Source organism: Melanotaenia boesemani, chromosome 10 (genome assembly GCF_017639745.1).
Source record: "Melanotaenia boesemani isolate fMelBoe1 chromosome 10, fMelBoe1.pri, whole genome shotgun sequence".
Taxonomy (NCBI): Eukaryota; Metazoa; Chordata; class Actinopteri; order Atheriniformes; family Melanotaeniidae; genus Melanotaenia; species Melanotaenia boesemani.
The window spans coordinates 4,638,895-4,657,641 of NC_055691.1; the positions used below are offsets into that span (position 1 = coordinate 4,638,895).

At 37.6% G+C, this 18,747-nt stretch overlaps 1 protein-coding gene across 6 annotated transcripts in view; it reads right to left on the minus strand.

Annotated features, from left to right (window-relative positions):
- Positions 1-4,846: 4,846 nt before the first annotated feature.
- ndrg4 (NDRG family member 4) overlaps positions 4,847-18,747 on the minus strand; it is a 62,466-nt gene continuing 48,565 nt past the window's right edge. For 4 of the 6 annotated variants that reach the window (XM_041997371.1, XM_041997372.1, XM_041997368.1 and 1 more), the window contains 14 exons: positions 18,446-18,551; positions 15,081-15,201; positions 14,555-14,617; positions 14,275-14,335; positions 13,471-13,557; positions 13,331-13,387; positions 12,547-12,650; positions 12,263-12,319; positions 11,913-11,964; positions 9,389-9,436; positions 7,995-8,030; positions 7,821-7,872; positions 7,619-7,657; positions 4,847-6,334 (listed from right to left, as the gene is read on the minus strand). In XM_041997371.1, coding sequence (XP_041853305.1) covers positions 6,180-6,334; positions 7,619-7,657; positions 7,821-7,872; positions 7,995-8,030; positions 9,389-9,436; positions 11,913-11,964; positions 12,263-12,319; positions 12,547-12,650; positions 13,331-13,387; positions 13,471-13,557; positions 14,275-14,335; positions 14,555-14,617; positions 15,081-15,201; positions 18,446-18,551 — 1,038 coding nt within the window. In that variant the 3' untranslated portion in view covers positions 4,847-6,179. The remainder of the gene's footprint in view (positions 6,335-7,618; positions 7,658-7,820; positions 7,873-7,994; positions 8,031-9,388; positions 9,437-11,912; positions 11,965-12,262; positions 12,320-12,546; positions 12,651-13,330; positions 13,388-13,470; positions 13,558-14,274; positions 14,336-14,554; positions 14,618-15,080; positions 15,202-18,445; positions 18,552-18,747) is intronic. The other 2 variants (XM_041997369.1, XM_041997374.1) reach the window with 1 other exon arrangement.

Genomic DNA, 18,747 nt, shown 5'->3' on the forward strand with positions numbered 1-18,747 from the left:
TCTTCTCTTCTCTTCTCTTATATTATATTATATTATATTATATTATATTATATTATATTACATTATATTATATTGTCTGGTCTTATCTTATCTTGTTCTAGTTTCCATTCCTTTTCAGTACAAAAACTGAAGGTTTCCCTTTGTTTCAGGCCATTTGTCTAAGTTAGCAAAGACTATTTAACTGGTTAGCTTGTTCTTGCTCTCCTTTGTGTTAGCTCTCCTGACAAATTTATGTTTTTCTGCCTCGCTTGTCACCGTGATTTGATATTTAAGATATTTTGGGCACTATGGTTTGTCAGTGCCTTTATTTTTGTTTTAAATAAGTTTAAGTTTTCCCCCTTCCATGCCTCCACAGCTGTGTCCCAAACATTTGGAGACAAACTAAGCTATTTAAATGTACTGCATGTTCAAACCTTGTCCTCTTTCTTTATGCCCTCTGTACATCACAAATATTTCTCTATTAAACCACAAGCAGGCATAATATACACATACATTTTCATAACTTTAGTTTTATCATTCTATTCAGTCAAAAAAAGAGAACTGAGCATAGAACTTGTTGCATATCATCCACATCAGTAAAACCTTTAACTAATCCAGGCAGGTGTAGCTGCTGCAGAGTCTGCCTTATCTTCAGTTAGCCCATTTCAGCAAGGATTAAACCTCATGATAATTGGAAATTTCCAGGTGCCTGACCAAATTTTTAACCAGCATGCATTGCTTCATGACCATCATGCATCATGCAGTTGGCTCTGCAGAGCATTACATCAACACATTATTATGAGCTCTTCTTTGTGTATGTCACACCCTCTGCATCAAAATTGGCCTTGCAGAAGCAGTGTCTAAGAATCCTTTGGTGGTGCATGAAATTCTTTGCCTTAATAGGTTGTATATTTGAAAGTATATGAGGCTTGATAGAGGGGTTCATCAGTCACTTACTGCTTATTTTTTCAGGTTTTAATGCAAAGAAAAAAAGACACCTGACTCATCAAATTCTCACATTAAGTTTTTATTTCTTACTTGTTACTTGATCAGTACATGGACAGAGACATCTAACATTGTAATTTTTATTTATAATGTATATATTTATATATTAAAATTTTACAGTACACATTTGAATGACAACCAAGCAGGTAAGAGTCGTTCTACTGTTGTGAATAGAAACAAGCTAATAGGGAAGACTCCCACAATATGAAACAATCCAAAGAAAAAACAAAACAAAACAAAACAAAAAAAACTTATTGCTTCATACAAATCAATCATAATGTAGTAGGCAGTAAGAAGAAGCATAAGAGTAGTAGTAACATATAAAACAAGATCATGAAATCAAGATGAGGTTACATCCTACATTTGCCTATAAAAAAACTCAGAGGGAAGAGAAACAGAAATGTGTTTTCTCACATTACAGTAGCATTAGTGTTTGGTTCAGGTAACCTGCTCTATAAATAAAAAGTATCTACAAGACGAAGGAGGACCAAGGTCTGTACAAACCGATCCGGCGCCAGCTTATAGGAGCTGCAGACTTTCAGAAGTCGACCTTACTATTAAAAGACGTTTTAAAGAGGAGAGCTCAGAAATGAACTGGGTGTAAAGAGTTAAATGTCAGAGAAGTGGGGGCATAGATAAGAAGTGCAAACCGTGGTGAGAATGAGGTGTAGGTTGACAATACTGTACAGCACTTCAAAAGGGACAAGATACATTCAGGAGCCCCCCCAGGCAGTGTGGGTAGAAGTCGTGTAGGAGGAAACCGAAGTGTAGATGGCAGAAAATAGCTTAGTGAAGAGAAGAAACACTGAATGATGGTCATGCACAAACTCCACAAATGCAACCTTGAGTGTTTGTAAAAAAAATCATTACGTCAAGGTGTTTGATCGGGCCTCATAATCTCCTCCTCTACATCTTTAAAACATTTAGCTTATTGGATAGTTGAAACAACAATTAATCTCTCATGCTTTGACAAATTCACATTCTTTTCCTTTTTAACATTCATTCAGCTATATTTCAGGTCAGCATCTCTCTCTGTTTTCATAAAACTTCTTTGTCTTTGCATCCAAAAAAGAAAACGCTAATCATTACCAGTCTGTTGGTCTCTAGCGCCCCCTGGTGCTTAGAAGTATGACAACGTCTTAAAAAGTGACTTTAGCTGATAGCCCTTTAGGGTGCGACTAGGTTTGCCTGTGAGAGCCGGGGCACCTTGTGAGATTTTTTTTTTTTTTTTTTCTTTTAAGGGGGAGAGGGTTACTTTTAAGGTGGCTGGGAGTTGCCCTACATTCTGAGCTTGGAGCCCAAATGGCGCCAAAAAAGCCCCGCCCCTAACAGGCGGCCTCAGACAACGCACACCTCAGCAATTGGAAGCTATGTCCCTTCTGACATAGGACTGAAGAGTTTTTGTTTCTACAACTGAAAGCGAGAAGAAATGAAGTGATGGCACCTGAAGACTGCACGTTGATGCACCTTAAAAGAGGAAAGAAAATAACCAGGGGACGCGTGTCTGACCAGATTATAGGCGGTCCAGGATTACAGCAGACAACAGCACACTGCTTCTCTAGTCTAAATCTACACTTACTGTATATATGCACTATAAAGCACTATACTGATGAGTTTATGGTTACATAGCACATCAAAACACCAAGTGACCGTCTAGCGATGGAATCCTTAATTGTGTTTTTGTGTATTTCTGTTTTTTCTTTGGCACAGTTTCCATTACAAAACTCAGCCCACGCAGCTTTCCTTTCAGTACATGTGTGAAAATGTGTGTATGTGAATAATGTGTGTTTGTTTGTGTGGGTAGGTTGCTTTGGTATATTCACGCAAAGAGGCTGGGTGCTGTAAAGGAAGAAGGATAGCTAGCTAGGTCAGCCTGGTCCCGCCCTGGTTCCCACCGGTCTGGTTTGGTTTGAATCAAAGAGTGATTGTCGAGTTAAGTTAGAGACCACAAAGAGCGGACTACGGACAGGCCCACGTTCATGCAATGGAGCTACAAACAAATGAAAGTGGTTGCATCTATGGCTCTATTCAACTAGCCACATGGAAGCTGCTAACAAATGGCCTCATAATGAATACTACTCATACTAGAATGGTCTATCACTTTTACAATTACATGCAAATACGTGTTACTAAATACTCCTATAATACATTAATGTTGTAACTTGTCTTAAAATGTGAAATAACACAGAGCTTAAAGCTGCACTCAGTTACACGATGCGGTTACTAAAGCCTGTTGGATTTCAGTGACCATATTTTCTAATACAACCTCAGCAAAGAAGTGTTCACCAGTCGGGCCGATCTGTGATGTTTTGGTTAACATCACATGTCATAAATAAGAATTTTTAAAAAGCAGTAGACAATTTGGCTTTGATTTGTCACGTCCGAAGGAGAAAAACATTTAGACAAACATAACAGATGCCCATGCATGCATGCTAACGTTACACATAAAAGCTCAAACCTTTCAAGCAGTTAAACATATTTCATACCAACTGGATTACATATTGATAGAAAATATTTTCTGCATGCTAATATGTTGCAATTAGTCATCCATTATCTTTACTAGTGATTATTAGTTGTGTCTGCTTTTCTTCAATGTAATCAGTCCCACACACTTTCAGCTCCAAAGATGGCTCTAAAAGCTAAGAGATGTATCCTATAACTTTCATAAATATATGAGTTTTTAAACATTTACTCATACTAAACATTATAAACCTAATCTTCTTGCATATGCGCAGCCAAAGAGACCATTCAAGATTCAAAATACTCACAGACATTCATCTTTAAATGCTATATCCTGTGTTGGCTAAATTATGTGTAGATCATGAGATCTGTGCGACCCAGTAAAATCTAGTGTGGATTTAAAAAAGATTAAAAAAAAAAAAACATAGAAAAAATGTTTCAAAAATGTTCAAAATCACCCACAAACTACTACAGGATATTAAAATATGGCCACAAGACTTTTCTCTTAAAGCACCCATATCTATCTAAATCTTAGCTGATGGGAAAGTCAATGCGATGCTCTCACTCAGCGCAGCGGCAGCTGCATGCTACTGCCCTCTGAGCTCCTCAGTGTTTTAGCCTCAACCTTATTATCATTCATGATTAGTCAGAAAACATGCAAAACATTTTCATGCTCAGCTAGACAAACAGAAATACAAAATACACAGCAAAAAGATCAATTGCACATTTCCACAAACGAAATGTGGTTTCAACACAGGTCACACATGTATACTTGTTAGTGGTCCATTCAGAGGACCAGACACTGCAGACTGAATCCAGCCTTTGGTTCAACAAAAAGAATGGATTTGTTTTCCATTTTTTCTGAGTCTGCCTAACATGCACAGCTAAATCACATTAGTCTGCAGAATGTGCAGACAGTCCAGGTGCTCTCTAATTCTAATTCAAACAGACTAACACACACAACCACAGTCTAAAGAGAATCCAAAATCTTTCATCTAATAATCTCTCCATACTATAAACAAAAGATATATATCAGGATGTCAGTAGGTCATGTAATGGGATGCCGTCTTCTCACTGAAGTCATCAATTTATTATTATATGATAAAATATGCAATAAAATACAAATATACAGTAATTAGACTATTATTACTGTATATTTGTGAAGTGGTTGCTATCATTTGTGTATCCAGCATTCATTGGATGATGCTGCAGATAGGGATATAGGCCACATCCATAGATATATGCTATATTTGGTACTATAATGTTTAATGTGACCCAGAAGACATTTTATCAGTTAAAAATCTAATGTATTGTTTCTGTCTGATTGGTGAATGTTTTTTTTGTTGTTATTGTCAAATCATAACTATCCAATTTACTTCTCTGATGCTCTAGTGTACTGATCTAAAAATCTGGCTCTTGAATACAAACCAACACCACAAACAAGCTTTATTTCATGCATTTTTGCTACTAGGATGCACTAAAATCGAAAGACGGTCTTTAAAAATCACTATTTCTCCTGTTGTGTAAAGTATATAAAACATGTTTTACTTTTAAAATGTTGCACCAGTCACAGCCAGTTCAACTTGCAACCAGTGCCTGTGTTGACTGACATGAGGTGCAATAGCAATCACACACAATTTCTTCAGCAATTGCACATTTTAAGTTTCTTGCAACAATATACAGCTCCAGATTGTCATCTTTCGCAAAATAAAGATGAGTTAAACACAACAGCCGTATTCTCTACATGCCATCATGGAAATAAAAGAGACAAGGCTTCCTGGTCATAGGATCAGTGCGCTTACGACTAGCTGGTGTTCAACTTCGTGCTTTAAGGTAATAAAACTTCAAAGCACCTCAAACGATTCCTCCTAGTTGTATAAAGTTTGATTGGACTAAAAAAAAGTTCAGGCCCAGGTTGGAGAACATGTACGCTGATATTTTAGTTTTCCTAAGTGCAGTTTTAAAGAAGTGTGCTGTTTTAAAACTATGCTCTAAAACAAGCTAACAGTTCCTCTCTAAACACTACAGGCAAACTCGGCTACGATAAGACGGTGTTCTGCTGTCTGTTGGACTCTGGACACACCACCTTTCTTATCACCTGTTACCCATGGAGAGACCACTATCCTTACAAACTTCACAGAGAGAGATCCTTACATTTCCCCCAAAATATTAACTACTTTGAAGATACACATGCATAACACTTTATCTATTTTTTGTCTTGGAACCCAGAAAAGGTCGTCTTGTCATTTCTGTTGTTTCCATTTCCGCCTCAGATGTTAACAGCAGCTGTTTAATGACATTTTGTCACGTGGACTGAAAAAAAGGGTTATGTATTATTACCGTGTGTGTGTGTGTGTTTACTTTTCTTTTTTTTTGGGGGGGGGGGGATGTGCAGGCAAAAAAAAAGAGGAAACACTTAGCAAACACAAGAATGACATTTCAAGAACAAAACCAGCTGCTTAAATCTTTAAGTGTTTGGCAAAGGGCAGTCGAGATGAATATTCAAAGGTGAGTTTGGTGAGTTAGTGACTATACGTATGGTATTTTACAGATGGCAGACAAAAGGATCTGGAGAAGAAAGATGAAGACGGAGAGGGCTGTCACCTTTCATCCTTCATCAAGCACAATGTTTTCTCTCGACTGTCAATCCTCACACTCATCTTCCCTTTTTGTATTTCTCGCTTTCCCTCTCCATCCCTTCTAACCCCGTCTGCTATTTCTTTTCTTTTCACTCTTCAGCACGACACCTCCATGGTTTGGGTGACGGCGCCGACTCCCTCACTGCTGTCGGAGTTAGTGCAAGCCCGAGAACGGTTTCCCTCCATGGAGCCGGCGCTGGTCAGGGAGGCCGTCCTGGAGCGAGCCAGGCGAGTCATGCTGGCTGAGGGCACTAGGAAGAAGGTGTAGAAAAACATAAAATATTAGCACTATATTCTGTAGAGAACGAGTGTAATCACTTGATGTTGGGGAGATGGAGGGAGTACATGCTAATATGGACAACTGAAGAACATCCCTCTTTGTAGCTGGTGAATAAGGCAGTTGACTGACCCAGAGAAGAGCCATGAATGGTTGGGGTTGTTATTTAAAGCTGCTAATGTGTCTGCACAGAAACACATCGTACAGCATCATGCATTCAGAGCTCAGGTGGTGTTATAAGAAGCTTGGTTCCTCTGTTTGAATTATATTATATTGTTTATTCAGTATTCTTCAATAAATCTGTTTTGTTGGTGAAAGTTTTTTTTAATGTTCCTACAAGGACCTGCAGGATGATCATCATTTGGTTGTGTAACTGTGACATCAGCAGCTTTGAACTGCTATCACCGTGTGATGTAGGTCTACCATATTTACCAACGATCAAACACATCTGAGCGTTTCTTTCACATTGGTCATCTTACATCCAGCACAGACAAGAACTGAAAGGTGTGTAGATTTAGAGAAAGGTCAAATTAAAGAAGCTTGTGTGTACCATTGTGACTTCATAGTTTGCCTACTGTTATTATTTCCACTTCCTGTCTAAAGAACCATTTGCTACCCTACATAGCTCATAGGATTAATCTCATGGACAGATCTGTTGAGGTCTAAAACTGTGAGTCACATAAGGGCAACAGACATTTACTGATGATCCCTGCAGCTGACTGTCTCATGGTATGTCGTGCGTCTGTAAAGTTTCAAATAAAAATATTCTGCAAAATATTCCACTTTTTAAACTGTTTGTTTTATACAGATCATTTTATTGCAAAGTCTTTGTTTAATGGGGAACTAAAGCCTTAAGCTAGAGAGCTCAGATTTTAGTTTTTTTAGTGCTTTAAAAGATTATTGAATGGTTTATTGTTTTTAGGCTATAAGGCTTTGCTCAAAGCTAGCAGAACGCCATGCAAAGAGCAAGTCTGGTGATGCAACAGTGAAAGGATGGGGAGTGATGGGAAGTGAAGGCAGTATATTTTTCCTCTGGAGGAAAAAAAATGTGTTGATAAAACAACAAAGGGGTTTAATGTCCTCAGGGTAAACGGGATAAACCACCAGAAATGAGAGCAAAAGTAAAACAAATCATCACAGCCCAAAATTTTTGTTCATAAACAAAAATAATGAACGGAAAGAAATAAAAAGAAATTGTAAAATGCCATCAAACAGGGCAGCAATAAGAGGTCAGAGGTGAACGGGGAGGAGGAAGTACCTGTCCCTCCACTCAACCTCCGATCCTTCACATAAGCGACTGAGAGAACGGGGCAAGGAAGACAGAGGGCAAGATTAAAACATGTCCCTCTGCATTAAGTACATCACTCACTCATTCCTTCCACAATACTCAATAAGAAATTACTACAAAACACAAACATTGTGCTATTGCATCCACTCAGAAACCATCACTGGATACTTACTGTAGCCCATTCCCTGCAGGAAATACTTGAAGGCTTCAGTCAGCTTGCCGGGCTGGAAGACAACATGTCAGATTTTCACTTTTTCACTTTGTGAATGATGCATTCATGGTCTGCATGGAAATTCTTAATTATTTTGCTGGGTTATTGGTAATCCATTAATTGTGAAAGAGTTACCTGTGTGAGCTGGGGAAGTCCACCAGAGTCAGCCATCTGCCACAAGAGGAGATCAGCCATTAACCCAACTGCTGCCATACCAACCACACCATAACCATACCAACCCCCTTTTATTTTATTTATTTATTTATTTTATTTCTAAAGCCCTTTAAAATTAACAGCTGATCAAAGTGCTCTACAATAAATGCAAGAGAGAGAAGAAAATGTAGAATTTAAATGGAAATAAAGAAACACATATTAGCCCAAAGACTTTATATAAATTCATAATAAAAGTGTAGATGCACAAAGTAAAAATGACAAAACAAAACAATTCACACTGGGTTGAAAGCCAGAGAGTATAAGTGTGTTTTTAAAATAGATCTTATTCATATACATATATCACTCTCTTTCCTTTTCCCATAACATTGTCTCTGTCTATGTGGTTGTATTTAATCTCTTTTAACATGTTTTCTTCTTTTTGTGTACTTTTGCATGAAATGATGTGTTTCTTCCGTATTTAGTACTTTTTTCTATTTCTTTCTTGCTGATTGTCTCTTCATTATTGATTATGTTTACTTTTGTTTACATATTTATAAAATTTTTTACATCTTTTCATGGTTGTTTTGCATCTTTTCAGGATTAGTTTTGTCTCTGTGTTTACTTCTATTTGTACTTTTTTGGCTTATTGATTATCTGATCTCTGTGGTTGTTGTGCATGTTTTTGTGGGTCTTTTTGTGGTTATTTGTCACACTTTGCTGCCATTTGCATCTTTTTTGTGGCTGTTTTTGTTTTCTTATTGGCCACTTTGTATTTATTTGTAGTGTTTTTTTTTTTTTTGTCTTTTAATTGTTGGTTTCATTCTGCTGCTTTCTGATGTAGTTATCATGCTTTGCACTGTTTTTGCTTTGTTTCTCTTTGTTTTGTGTCTTAATAATGCTTCTCTTTGGGCTGTACTGTTGGATCTCGTTCCAGTCTTTATGCTTTAATTTCTGTTTAGTCATTTACATTTGTTTTATCAAACAAAATATTCTAAAAATCAGTGAATGTCATCTAATTCAGTGACCAGATATAGAACTGCCGGCCTTCATAGTAAAACATTAAACTAAAGACCAAAAAGTGCAAAATGTTTTTATCTCAGGTTAAGTATCCAAGTAGGAGTGTTTCTTAAAGTATTAAATATACTTTCTGTGTGTTTTACAGTAAATATATTGGGTTGGGGATTTTCCAGTTCAACCAGAGGAATAGCTATGTCTTCTATCTATAATACACAAAAAAGCTGAATATATTTGGTTTGCCAGTTTATGAAAACTAATTGGAAAGTGATTTAAAAATTAGTCTATGTTTCTGTGGATGACCAAGCTCACATTTCATCACCTAAGTCTTCAGCAGCAGCTGCAGGTGAGAAGAAGTTTACCTTAAGGAAAGTGGTGTTGGTTGGATCCAGCTTGGAGTTGCACTCAACCTTAAAAACAAAACAGTTCTTAGAGTTAAATGAGTAAAGAGAAACGATGCAGTAACAACAACTTTAAACAAAAACTGCCTTGAGCGGTTACATTTTACACATACCGTCCTGTGATTGTATTACCAGAGCAAGAATGAATCTCCACACCTACACTGATGATATGTAATCACACATTGCTTGTTTTGCAGCAGATGCAAATTGACATTTTTAAACTAAATGAAATGAAGCTGAAAGGCCCAGATTTAGAGAAATTTAGTGTAATGACTGAATGCCATCATCAGATGAGGAAACACTAATGCATGAATTTCTAGTTCATTTAGCAGCTTTAATGCAATCAACCCAGTAAGTCCATAATCAAAACAAGAAGTCAGTACATTAAATGGATTTGTACAACTCTACACTGACTCATAATTACTGCAAACCCAGGAAATGTAATGATAACTAGTATTTTCCCATCAGCTTGGTTTGATGTCTGCACTCAGATTGCTGCGTGCGTTAGTGTAAACTTTCAGGCTACCTCATGTATGCTCATGTCCAGCAATGACACGTTTTTAGACTTTTTAGGTCTAATTTGTGTCCAAATTTGCATTTACAAGCTAGCAGATATTTTATAACGACTTCAGAAAATTGTGTCAGCTTGTGGGAAAAAAAAGAGCAAAATATGTCAGCTTTAAAGACTATAAAAATAAATTCCATGCAGTTGCAGTTGGTCAGGGCCTGAAGAGAAAGTTAGTTTGACTAATATGCACATGGAGACTACATCATGCTGTGTGCATGTGACTGACCCAGATACTGCAGTGTGCTGCAGAGATGAGTCACTCCAGCAGGCTGAGACTCAGCCGCAGAGTGCACATGGACATATTAAACAGATGTGTACTGATATTCCCACATAATGCATGACCGCATAGACAGACCGTCATGCATGTGACAGCATTTCACTCCCTGCTACATTTCCTCTTTAATCCTTTATAGGCTAGACTGCTAAATAGTACAGTTTTCTGCAATAAGCAAGCAAATAAAGGCACTAAAATCCCAGTCATGTGCACATATAGTTATTACTGAGAGTTAGTTATGAAAAGTTTTCCTCTGTCAGATAAAAGTTATGCAAATTTACAATAGTTGCAAATGTTTAGCTGGAATTTAAAATGAAGGTCTCTAATTAATCTCTGAACATTGTTATTCCTCTCTCTGGCAGAACTTGTCATATCTGTTGGGCCAAACGCTGCAGCCTCAGCTGATCATGTCTGCAAAAATAAAATATTTACATAACCTCCATCTGTCACATTTAATAAAACAACCACTGTTTCCATCTCTTCCTCTTACTCCTCCTCTCTGTGCTACTTTCCATCTCTCTCTCTTTTTTCAGGCGGTTTTATAACATCCCCTTCCTGTCCACTTCCTCCACTTCCATCTAATAGTAGAGTGATTTCATTTAAATTTGTGCATGAGGCAGATTAACTGGTGCAGAAGCATACATATCTGGGCCACTTCAAACTAGGAAACCCCAGAGACAGAGAGGCCATCTGTCCCCTGGAGAACACACACACACATCCGCACACATACACATATATTGTATCAAACACATGGATGACACACAGACACACACAGATGGACAGATACAGAGTCCCTGGAGGAGCAGGAGGAGAGACAGAACCAGGTCTCTGCTGGCTGACCTGTTTCTGTTTACCTGAATGAAAACAAACAGCCATGGACTTCATTTACATGCCAAGAACAAAACACTGAACAGAACAAGAGCACGTGGGAGGAAAGAGAGCTGGCTCTGCTGGTTGGAGCCTCAGTTGGACTAACATTTATTTACTCTAAATGGAGGCGTCATCTCAGCAGGCCGAGCTACAGAAGGAAGACAGAAACTGATCCACAGCACACAGACGACAGAATTCGTATCTGGTGCTCTTCTTTTTTCTTTCATTCTCTAAATAAATTTTCAAACATTTCTCACCTTAGCATTGATTATCAGTACAAGTCCACATATTTTTTGCCTTTTTTGGTCGTAGTGTTCTTTGCTAAATGTTTTGTACATACAGCATGTTTGACATTACACGTGGATTGAAATGACCCATGAGATGATTTTTGGACATTTGGCTTGTGTGACTGTGATGTTTTGGCCTGGAAAATGAATTGTTTACACAAACTTCTAAGTTTTCTTTAAGTACTTTAGGATTGATAATATCTTTGGGCTCACGATGGTGATCTCTTTTGATTAATCAAGTGATCAACATCAAAATGAGAAATAAGTTGTTTTTATTCCTTCAGGATTTTTGGTTTTTGTCCCTGTTAGCATTAGAACAGAGTAACAGACTAAGTCAGTTCCACCAACCGAACTAACAGGACAGAGAGCTGGATGGTTTATTTGATCTACCTGTATGACTATAAAGTAATATTGGACTTTTGAGTGGAGATTTTTAAATTCAAACAAATAAGTTTTTAGAAATTGAAAGTATGATGTTAAACTCACCACTCCCTCCTCAGCAGGGGCGTTGTCTCCCACAACCAGCATCACAGGACACCTACAGAATCCACCCGCATGTGTTGTGAATTGTTGACAATATTTTACAGGTGTACCAACATGATTGCTGTATCAGTATTTCCATTTGATGATAATTAAATAAACGAATAAACAAAAATAAGTAGGTGTCTTGTCATTAAAAAATAAATTTATTGTTACAACTCAGAGAATGGATGCAGCAAAAAAATAAATAAAGGTGTTTCTCTTGTGCTCATGAGTTCATTAATGGATTTTATTTAACATGAAAGTCTGTCTGATCTTACATTGTGCATGGTAAAAAAACAAATCTGAAGACTCACTTTATGGTCTTGGCGTTGAGCACCGTCCCTGTGCGGTTCATCTCCAGGTCCCTCCGACTGAAAGATGCAAGAATAATAAATATAAAGTGAATGTGAGTTTATTTGTATATTCCTGATGATTAAAAAGAAAAAAAAACATTATGAAAGTTTATGGCATTTTAGCTTTGAGGTCATGCTAACATGCTGAATGTCCTCTGAAATGATGAGAGCATGACTTTGTTGGTGCACATGTTCGTGTGTGTGTGTGTGTGTGTGTGTGTGTGTGTGTGTGTGTGTGTCTCCACCTGTTGTACATGTTCCAGAAGAGCTGCAGGTTGAAATGGTTGATATTGTTGTTGATCTGTTGCCGGTAGCTCTGCACCAGCTCTGTGTTGCTCACCAGCTCCTCCTGCAGACGTACCGGCGCATAAATGACACACTGATCGAAGTATGAATGATTTCTATGTAATTCCATTTATAACAATATATATCAAACGTAACTTTAATTGGTCCCAATTAAGAGCCAGCTAAGAACTTAGTTATAACTAATAATATCAAAGAATACTTAAGTCCAATTGTAAAAGTATAATGAGAAAAACAGTTATTTTGTTTAATTTTAATTAATTTTAATTTTTAATTTTATTTCTTTAATGTTTTAGCCTCTAGTACTTCAACTTTAAACCCTACATGCGTCTTTGTTGACATACAGGCAGCATCTTTTGCAAGATGCTATATTACTATATAATTACTGCTATATACTGCTTTTCTTTGCTTATCTTTTACCTTCTGTTAAACCATATAGCGAGGAAAAAAATAGCAAGAAACTGAAAATAATGTAGTTGTCCAGAGATTTGTAATAAATCATAGACTGAATGCAATCCAATGCTTTCCTCAGATAGGCTTTTATTTTCTTGAAATTGGCTTGAACAGAGTTGTTATAAACTGGAGTGATGATAATTTGTTTTAATTGGCTCACAATGAATTGTCTTGGCTTGATTATGTCTGTAAAGTGCCATAAGAAGACTGCTGTGAATTGGAGCTATACAAATAAAGCTGAACTGAACCTAACTGAACCGAATCTGAGCCTACCTGGCTAAAAAGATGTGGCAGAACGACATCTGGGATGTTGCTGGTCAGACCTGACAGCTGAGGAAATGACAGGGAGACTGCTATTAGAGCAAGAAATCAAAAAGCAGGTGTGAGTTATAAATTTATGAAAAGACAGGCACCTTGGTGGCAGCCCAGTCGATCCATCCTTTGCCATTGGGGTCAATGTTTAGCAGAACCAAACCCTCCACCAGGTCAGGGAAAATCAGCTGGGAGCAGAAGACATATATTAAACCTCTTTTTGCACCATCCACTGGTGTGTGGATGTTAGTTTGCATGGGAAACAAGCTGATTATTAACTAAAACTAAAAGTTATGAAAGCATCCATCCATCCATTATCTGTACCGCTTTGTCCATTATGGGTCGCAGGGAAGCTGGAGCCTAACCCAGCATTTTAGTTGTGAAAGCATAGTTTTCTAAATTATTACCTAATTGCAGCATATAAATATTTCCATCTGCAATCACTTTATTTCTAACAATTACTAAACAAATAACAGCACAATTTCTGTTTAGATTTCATCTTTTTTTTTCATTTCCATTTAACTAAATGTGTTATTTGGTAAAATACAGTTTTTGCTCAATTAACAGAAGCAAATGCATCATAAAAAAATCTCGAGACATTTAGAAAACTCATTCAATGCTCTATTATTAATTATTATTATTGTCAACTACAAACAGTTTCCAGTTGATTTAATGCTAGTACTATGCTGCAGATAATACTACTATAATATTTAATGCAGATAAATAAATGAAAAATTAAATAGTCTATGTGTCCTTGAGTTTGGCATGAAAAATTATTAAGGATCAAACAGAAGCTTCAGCTGCAGAAAACATTCAAATCTAGTGGTTCCAGCAGTAGGAAACATATAGAAGCAGAACATCTTCCCTCCTGGACAGTTTCAGAACAAAACATGATTTAGACTTACTGCAAACTTGGCCAGAATATAAGCTCCAGCTCCAACTCCAATCCCAACGATGCTCTTGAATCTAAGCAACATAATTGATCTGTTAGATGCAGAGTGTTGCACATTTCACCTGCTACTGTGTTCCAGCTTGAATTACATCCCAATGGCAACAGCTAATGAAAAACTTTCATTAGACTGTAAAGTGTTTTGTGATCATTTAGAATTGTGAGGAGCAGAAGATATAAAATTAGACATGTAGAGCCACTAGAAGTATGTGAATCTAAAAAGAAACAGCACCAACCCAAAGTGCTGCACGACAGTGGGCAGCATTCCAGCCAGCTGGTCCATAGTGGGGTACTGGTACCTGTAGTGAGAAAGAACAAAGCTTCTAAATTAAAATTAAATTACTTCATGACAATTTTAAATCAGTTAAAAAAAAACAGCAAAAGCTTTATTTGTTCAACTCTGTTTGTATACTGTTCACTTATCCAGTAATTAACTCACTATTTAACCATTTATCTGCTGTTGTTAGACCATCTGACCTTAATAATTTTCATGGGCTTTTGATTTCTACATTCACACTGAATTCAATTCAGCCTTTTTCTTTTTGAATCAAATTATAAAAGCTGATATTTAAACATTGTTTGAGCTGATCTTTTAGGTGCCCCTCTTTTAGAAATCGCTAGGATAAAGCAAATAAAAGTGCTTTACAGAAGAGAAACAAGCTGATAACGATACAATGCAAGTGCAATATGCATACATGCGATAAAGGGGTAGAAAAACATGTTTTTTTTACTAAAGTAGACTAAAAAGTGTGTGTTTTATACCCTTGTGGTAACTGTGAAGCTCCGATCTGCTGTCCCGGGGCGTCGACGTGACAAACCACAAAGTGCTTAGTGATCTCCTGCATGTCCTCATTATTGAAGAAAGTGTTGAAGCACAGCTTGTCTGGAAGAGAGCGAGGGAGGAGAGGAAATAAGCACAGGCACCATGGAGTGAGAGGATGGAGGTATACGAGCAGAGGAATGTCATCACATTAAATATGCAGAATGCTCAGAGGGTCCTGAAGCTGGCCATCTGTACACCTGATCCTGTGCCAGCATGGAGGGCAAACACTCCACGTGAAATAGCCTATCTGACATAAAGCCTTTATTCATCTTATTTTTAACAGAGAAATATGGATTCAATTATAAATAACCTCAGAATAAAAGAAAGGAGCACAAAGCATCATCTTAAGATAAAATATAATAAAAGAAAGTGTTCATGGTTAAAAGATTAAGAAAAAAAATATAATGGAATATAATAAAATTCAATTAAACACTAAATAAATCAATAACAATTAATAAAGATAAACGGTAAATAAATGATATAGAAATACATATATAAATAAGAGTGAATACAAGCAAATAAATTAATTAAATAAATTTATTAGATAAAAAGAAATACAATAGATAAAGGCCAGAAGAGGTTTGTAAGGGTTTGAGGCTTTATGTTACAGTTAAATCAGGTCTGAGTGCGGTGTTTGGCTGTCAGTCACTGAGAAGATTTTATAAGAATGGAGATTATAATGGTAAACATCTCTTAAAATGGAAAGATCTATTTTGTTGATGTTGGCAAGACAAGCTGATTTGTTTTGAGAGTGACTCACTTAGGATTACTCTCAAATTCGGAGCTGTATTTCCTGGAGCACTATGGAAAATCCAGAACATTAATCTCTAAAATAGCTTTATCTATAGTGTCAGCTCCTATGCTGCCCTCCTCCCACTGGCTCTGCAGTTGGCCTACTTTCAGTCCATATGTGTCAGACTCTGTGAAACCATGCAGCAGCATTGTTTCCTCCTCAGGCTCTGACTGAACGGCGTTAATTAAACGGACCAATTAACATGACAACTGGGCTAGGGATGAAATGTAAGGGAGGCAGGGAAAGGAGGACACATGCGTGGCTCCACTGTGTTAGTTTATAAAAATACTGATGCTACATGGTCATTGAGGTGAGAAGTTTCTCATCAGGAACATGCTGAATCATCGGTCTGTGCTTTAAGTTTGTACTCCCACAGACTCCATGACCTACTTTCTCCCTTTGTGTTGTCTTTATCCCACTCTCCATGAGAGCTTCTTGTTCAATCACCCTCTCTTTCTTCTTCTCCTCATCTTGTGTTTCCTCAGCAGTCAGATTTCATTCTTGGGTTTTGCTGTCTGCAATGATTCCTCCTGCATGACCTATTTTTTTCTTCTTAAATCGATCGTCTGCTTTCTCACATCAAGTCTTCTCTCTTCTTCTCATTACTTTTCTATTTTTCCCACCCCTCTTCTCTTGTTGTCTCGTGATTTTTTAACTGAGGGTCTGGCAGTTTTCTATGCCATCTGCAGGAGTCATTTCAGTGAAAGAAAATAAACTCTCCACCAATTTCCTTTAATGTGGGGCTCCTTTCATCCTTTGCTTTCCTCCATCCTCTATGATTGTGTGCTGAAGTCAAGTGATTTAATGACAAGCTATGAATACTAAAAGCTGTGTAGCTCTACTGCATCAGAAATGAAGCAGAAAACAGCTTCTATTTTGTTCTGAATTATTTCTGCTCAAAAAGGTTGGTACTGATTTTATGTTATTTTTCAGAGATGGAGACAGTAAACAAGAGCAAACAGCCTCCTAACTGCAGTCATACCAGCATACCGCTCCCAACCCCCCACCACGATATCCTCCTTATCCACCTCAGCCCTTCAAAGCAGCGCCGCATTGCTGCTGGCCAGCCCCGCCCCTCCTCTCTCTGCAGGATAGGGATGTTTTTCTGACCTACATTTTATTGATGCCTCTCATGCTCACTCTTTCATCCCCTCCTATTTTCTATTTTCATCAGGACATTATAGGACAAACTCCCCTTCAAAAGCTTTTGTGTCCCTCATTATTTTCCTTGTTACTTATGTCCGTCTACACCTACGCATGTGTCCTATTTAATGAAGGACTTCTCAACATGTATTAAGTGCTGGCCTGTAGCGCATGTGGTGACTTTGCATGATGACATGAACTGGGTGATATCTGTTAGAACTTGACACAGAGCTTGCGGTGATTTTGAAGCAGCAAGAAAGCCGTAATGTCAATTTTAGGATGAATGAATCTTTTATTTCCTTCATTATAAATAAACCTCTCATATAATGGATATAGATATAATAGATATAAGTAAGTGAGGTCTTCAGTCAATTTTTTTGCCTCCGTTGACAAGTGTCATAATCCTGTTTTTGTGTGTATGGATGTGTGTGTGTGTGTGTGTGTGTGTGTGTGTGTGTGTGTGTGTGTGTGTGTGTGTGTGTGTGTGTGTGTGTATGTGTGTGTGTGTGTGTGTGTGTGTGTGTGTGTGTGTGTGTGTGTGTATGTGTGTGTGTGTGTGTGTGTGTGTGTGTGTGTTGCTTGCTAAGCCTTTTTTTTTGGTTTTAAATTTGTTTGTGTGTTTTTTTAGTGCATATTGATTTGCTTATTCCACTGGCTTGAAATTCACAGTAATAAAATTGGGCTATTTCTATTTTTTTACATTTAGAAAAAGCAGCATGTGCCTTAAATGTGCTCCAAAATAAACTTAACTAGAACAGAAAACATAATTTTTAAATTCTGCCTCAACATAAAAAAGCCCTGCTTTTCACACAGATGACATTGCTGCTTCCCCCTTCTGTCTGAAGTGTTCTGGAGTCTCTTTAGACCTCATGCCAAAAGGTCCAGTTCGCTCTGATTGATGAGCTGATTGATTTGGATTGACACTGTGTAAACAAGTTGCTGATTTATTTTCTTTGAGGCTGGAGTGCTAACTCTCTACCAGAAACAGAATATACAAATGGGTTTCATGTTAAGAAAGGGGGAGGGGGGGACAAAACTTAGAATTTAAATGACCATCAACAACGGTCATTTCTTTAGGAAAGAGTAACTGTCTCCAGAATGTATTTTAGCCTCTAAAACTTAAACAACCTAAAAAATGACTAAAGGATAAGGTAAAAAAGGTGCTGGTGTAGTGGCCCGATTCTTATTCCAGTAACAGAACACAGTGTTTGTGTGTGTGTGTGTGTGTGTGTGTGTGTGTGTGTGTGTTCGTTTTAGCCCAGTGAAACGAGAAAGTTATACTTTAACAAACAGGCCAATTATCACCTCAGATAAGTGCCAGAAGTGGAAGATCTGTGGTAACACACACATTTCAGGGTAGATACTCACGATTCAGCCCCACATCGTGGTAGGTGAGAATAGCAGGCTTGTTTCCTTTAGGTGCCCCTCGGATCACCACATGCAACATCCCATAAGGGGTCTCAACATCATGTTCCTGTAAAACACACAAAAACATACACTCACCTGGTGGTTCACACACAAACAGCAAATGACCCCTCGAGGGCTAAACGGACATGCACATCAGTTCATTTTCTCAAGAGTTTTTTTTGTTGTGATTTGACACATTTGTGGGTCTTAAACACTTAAGTTCATCTGGCTTTTACTGAACTCCCTCCTGAGTCACTAACAGT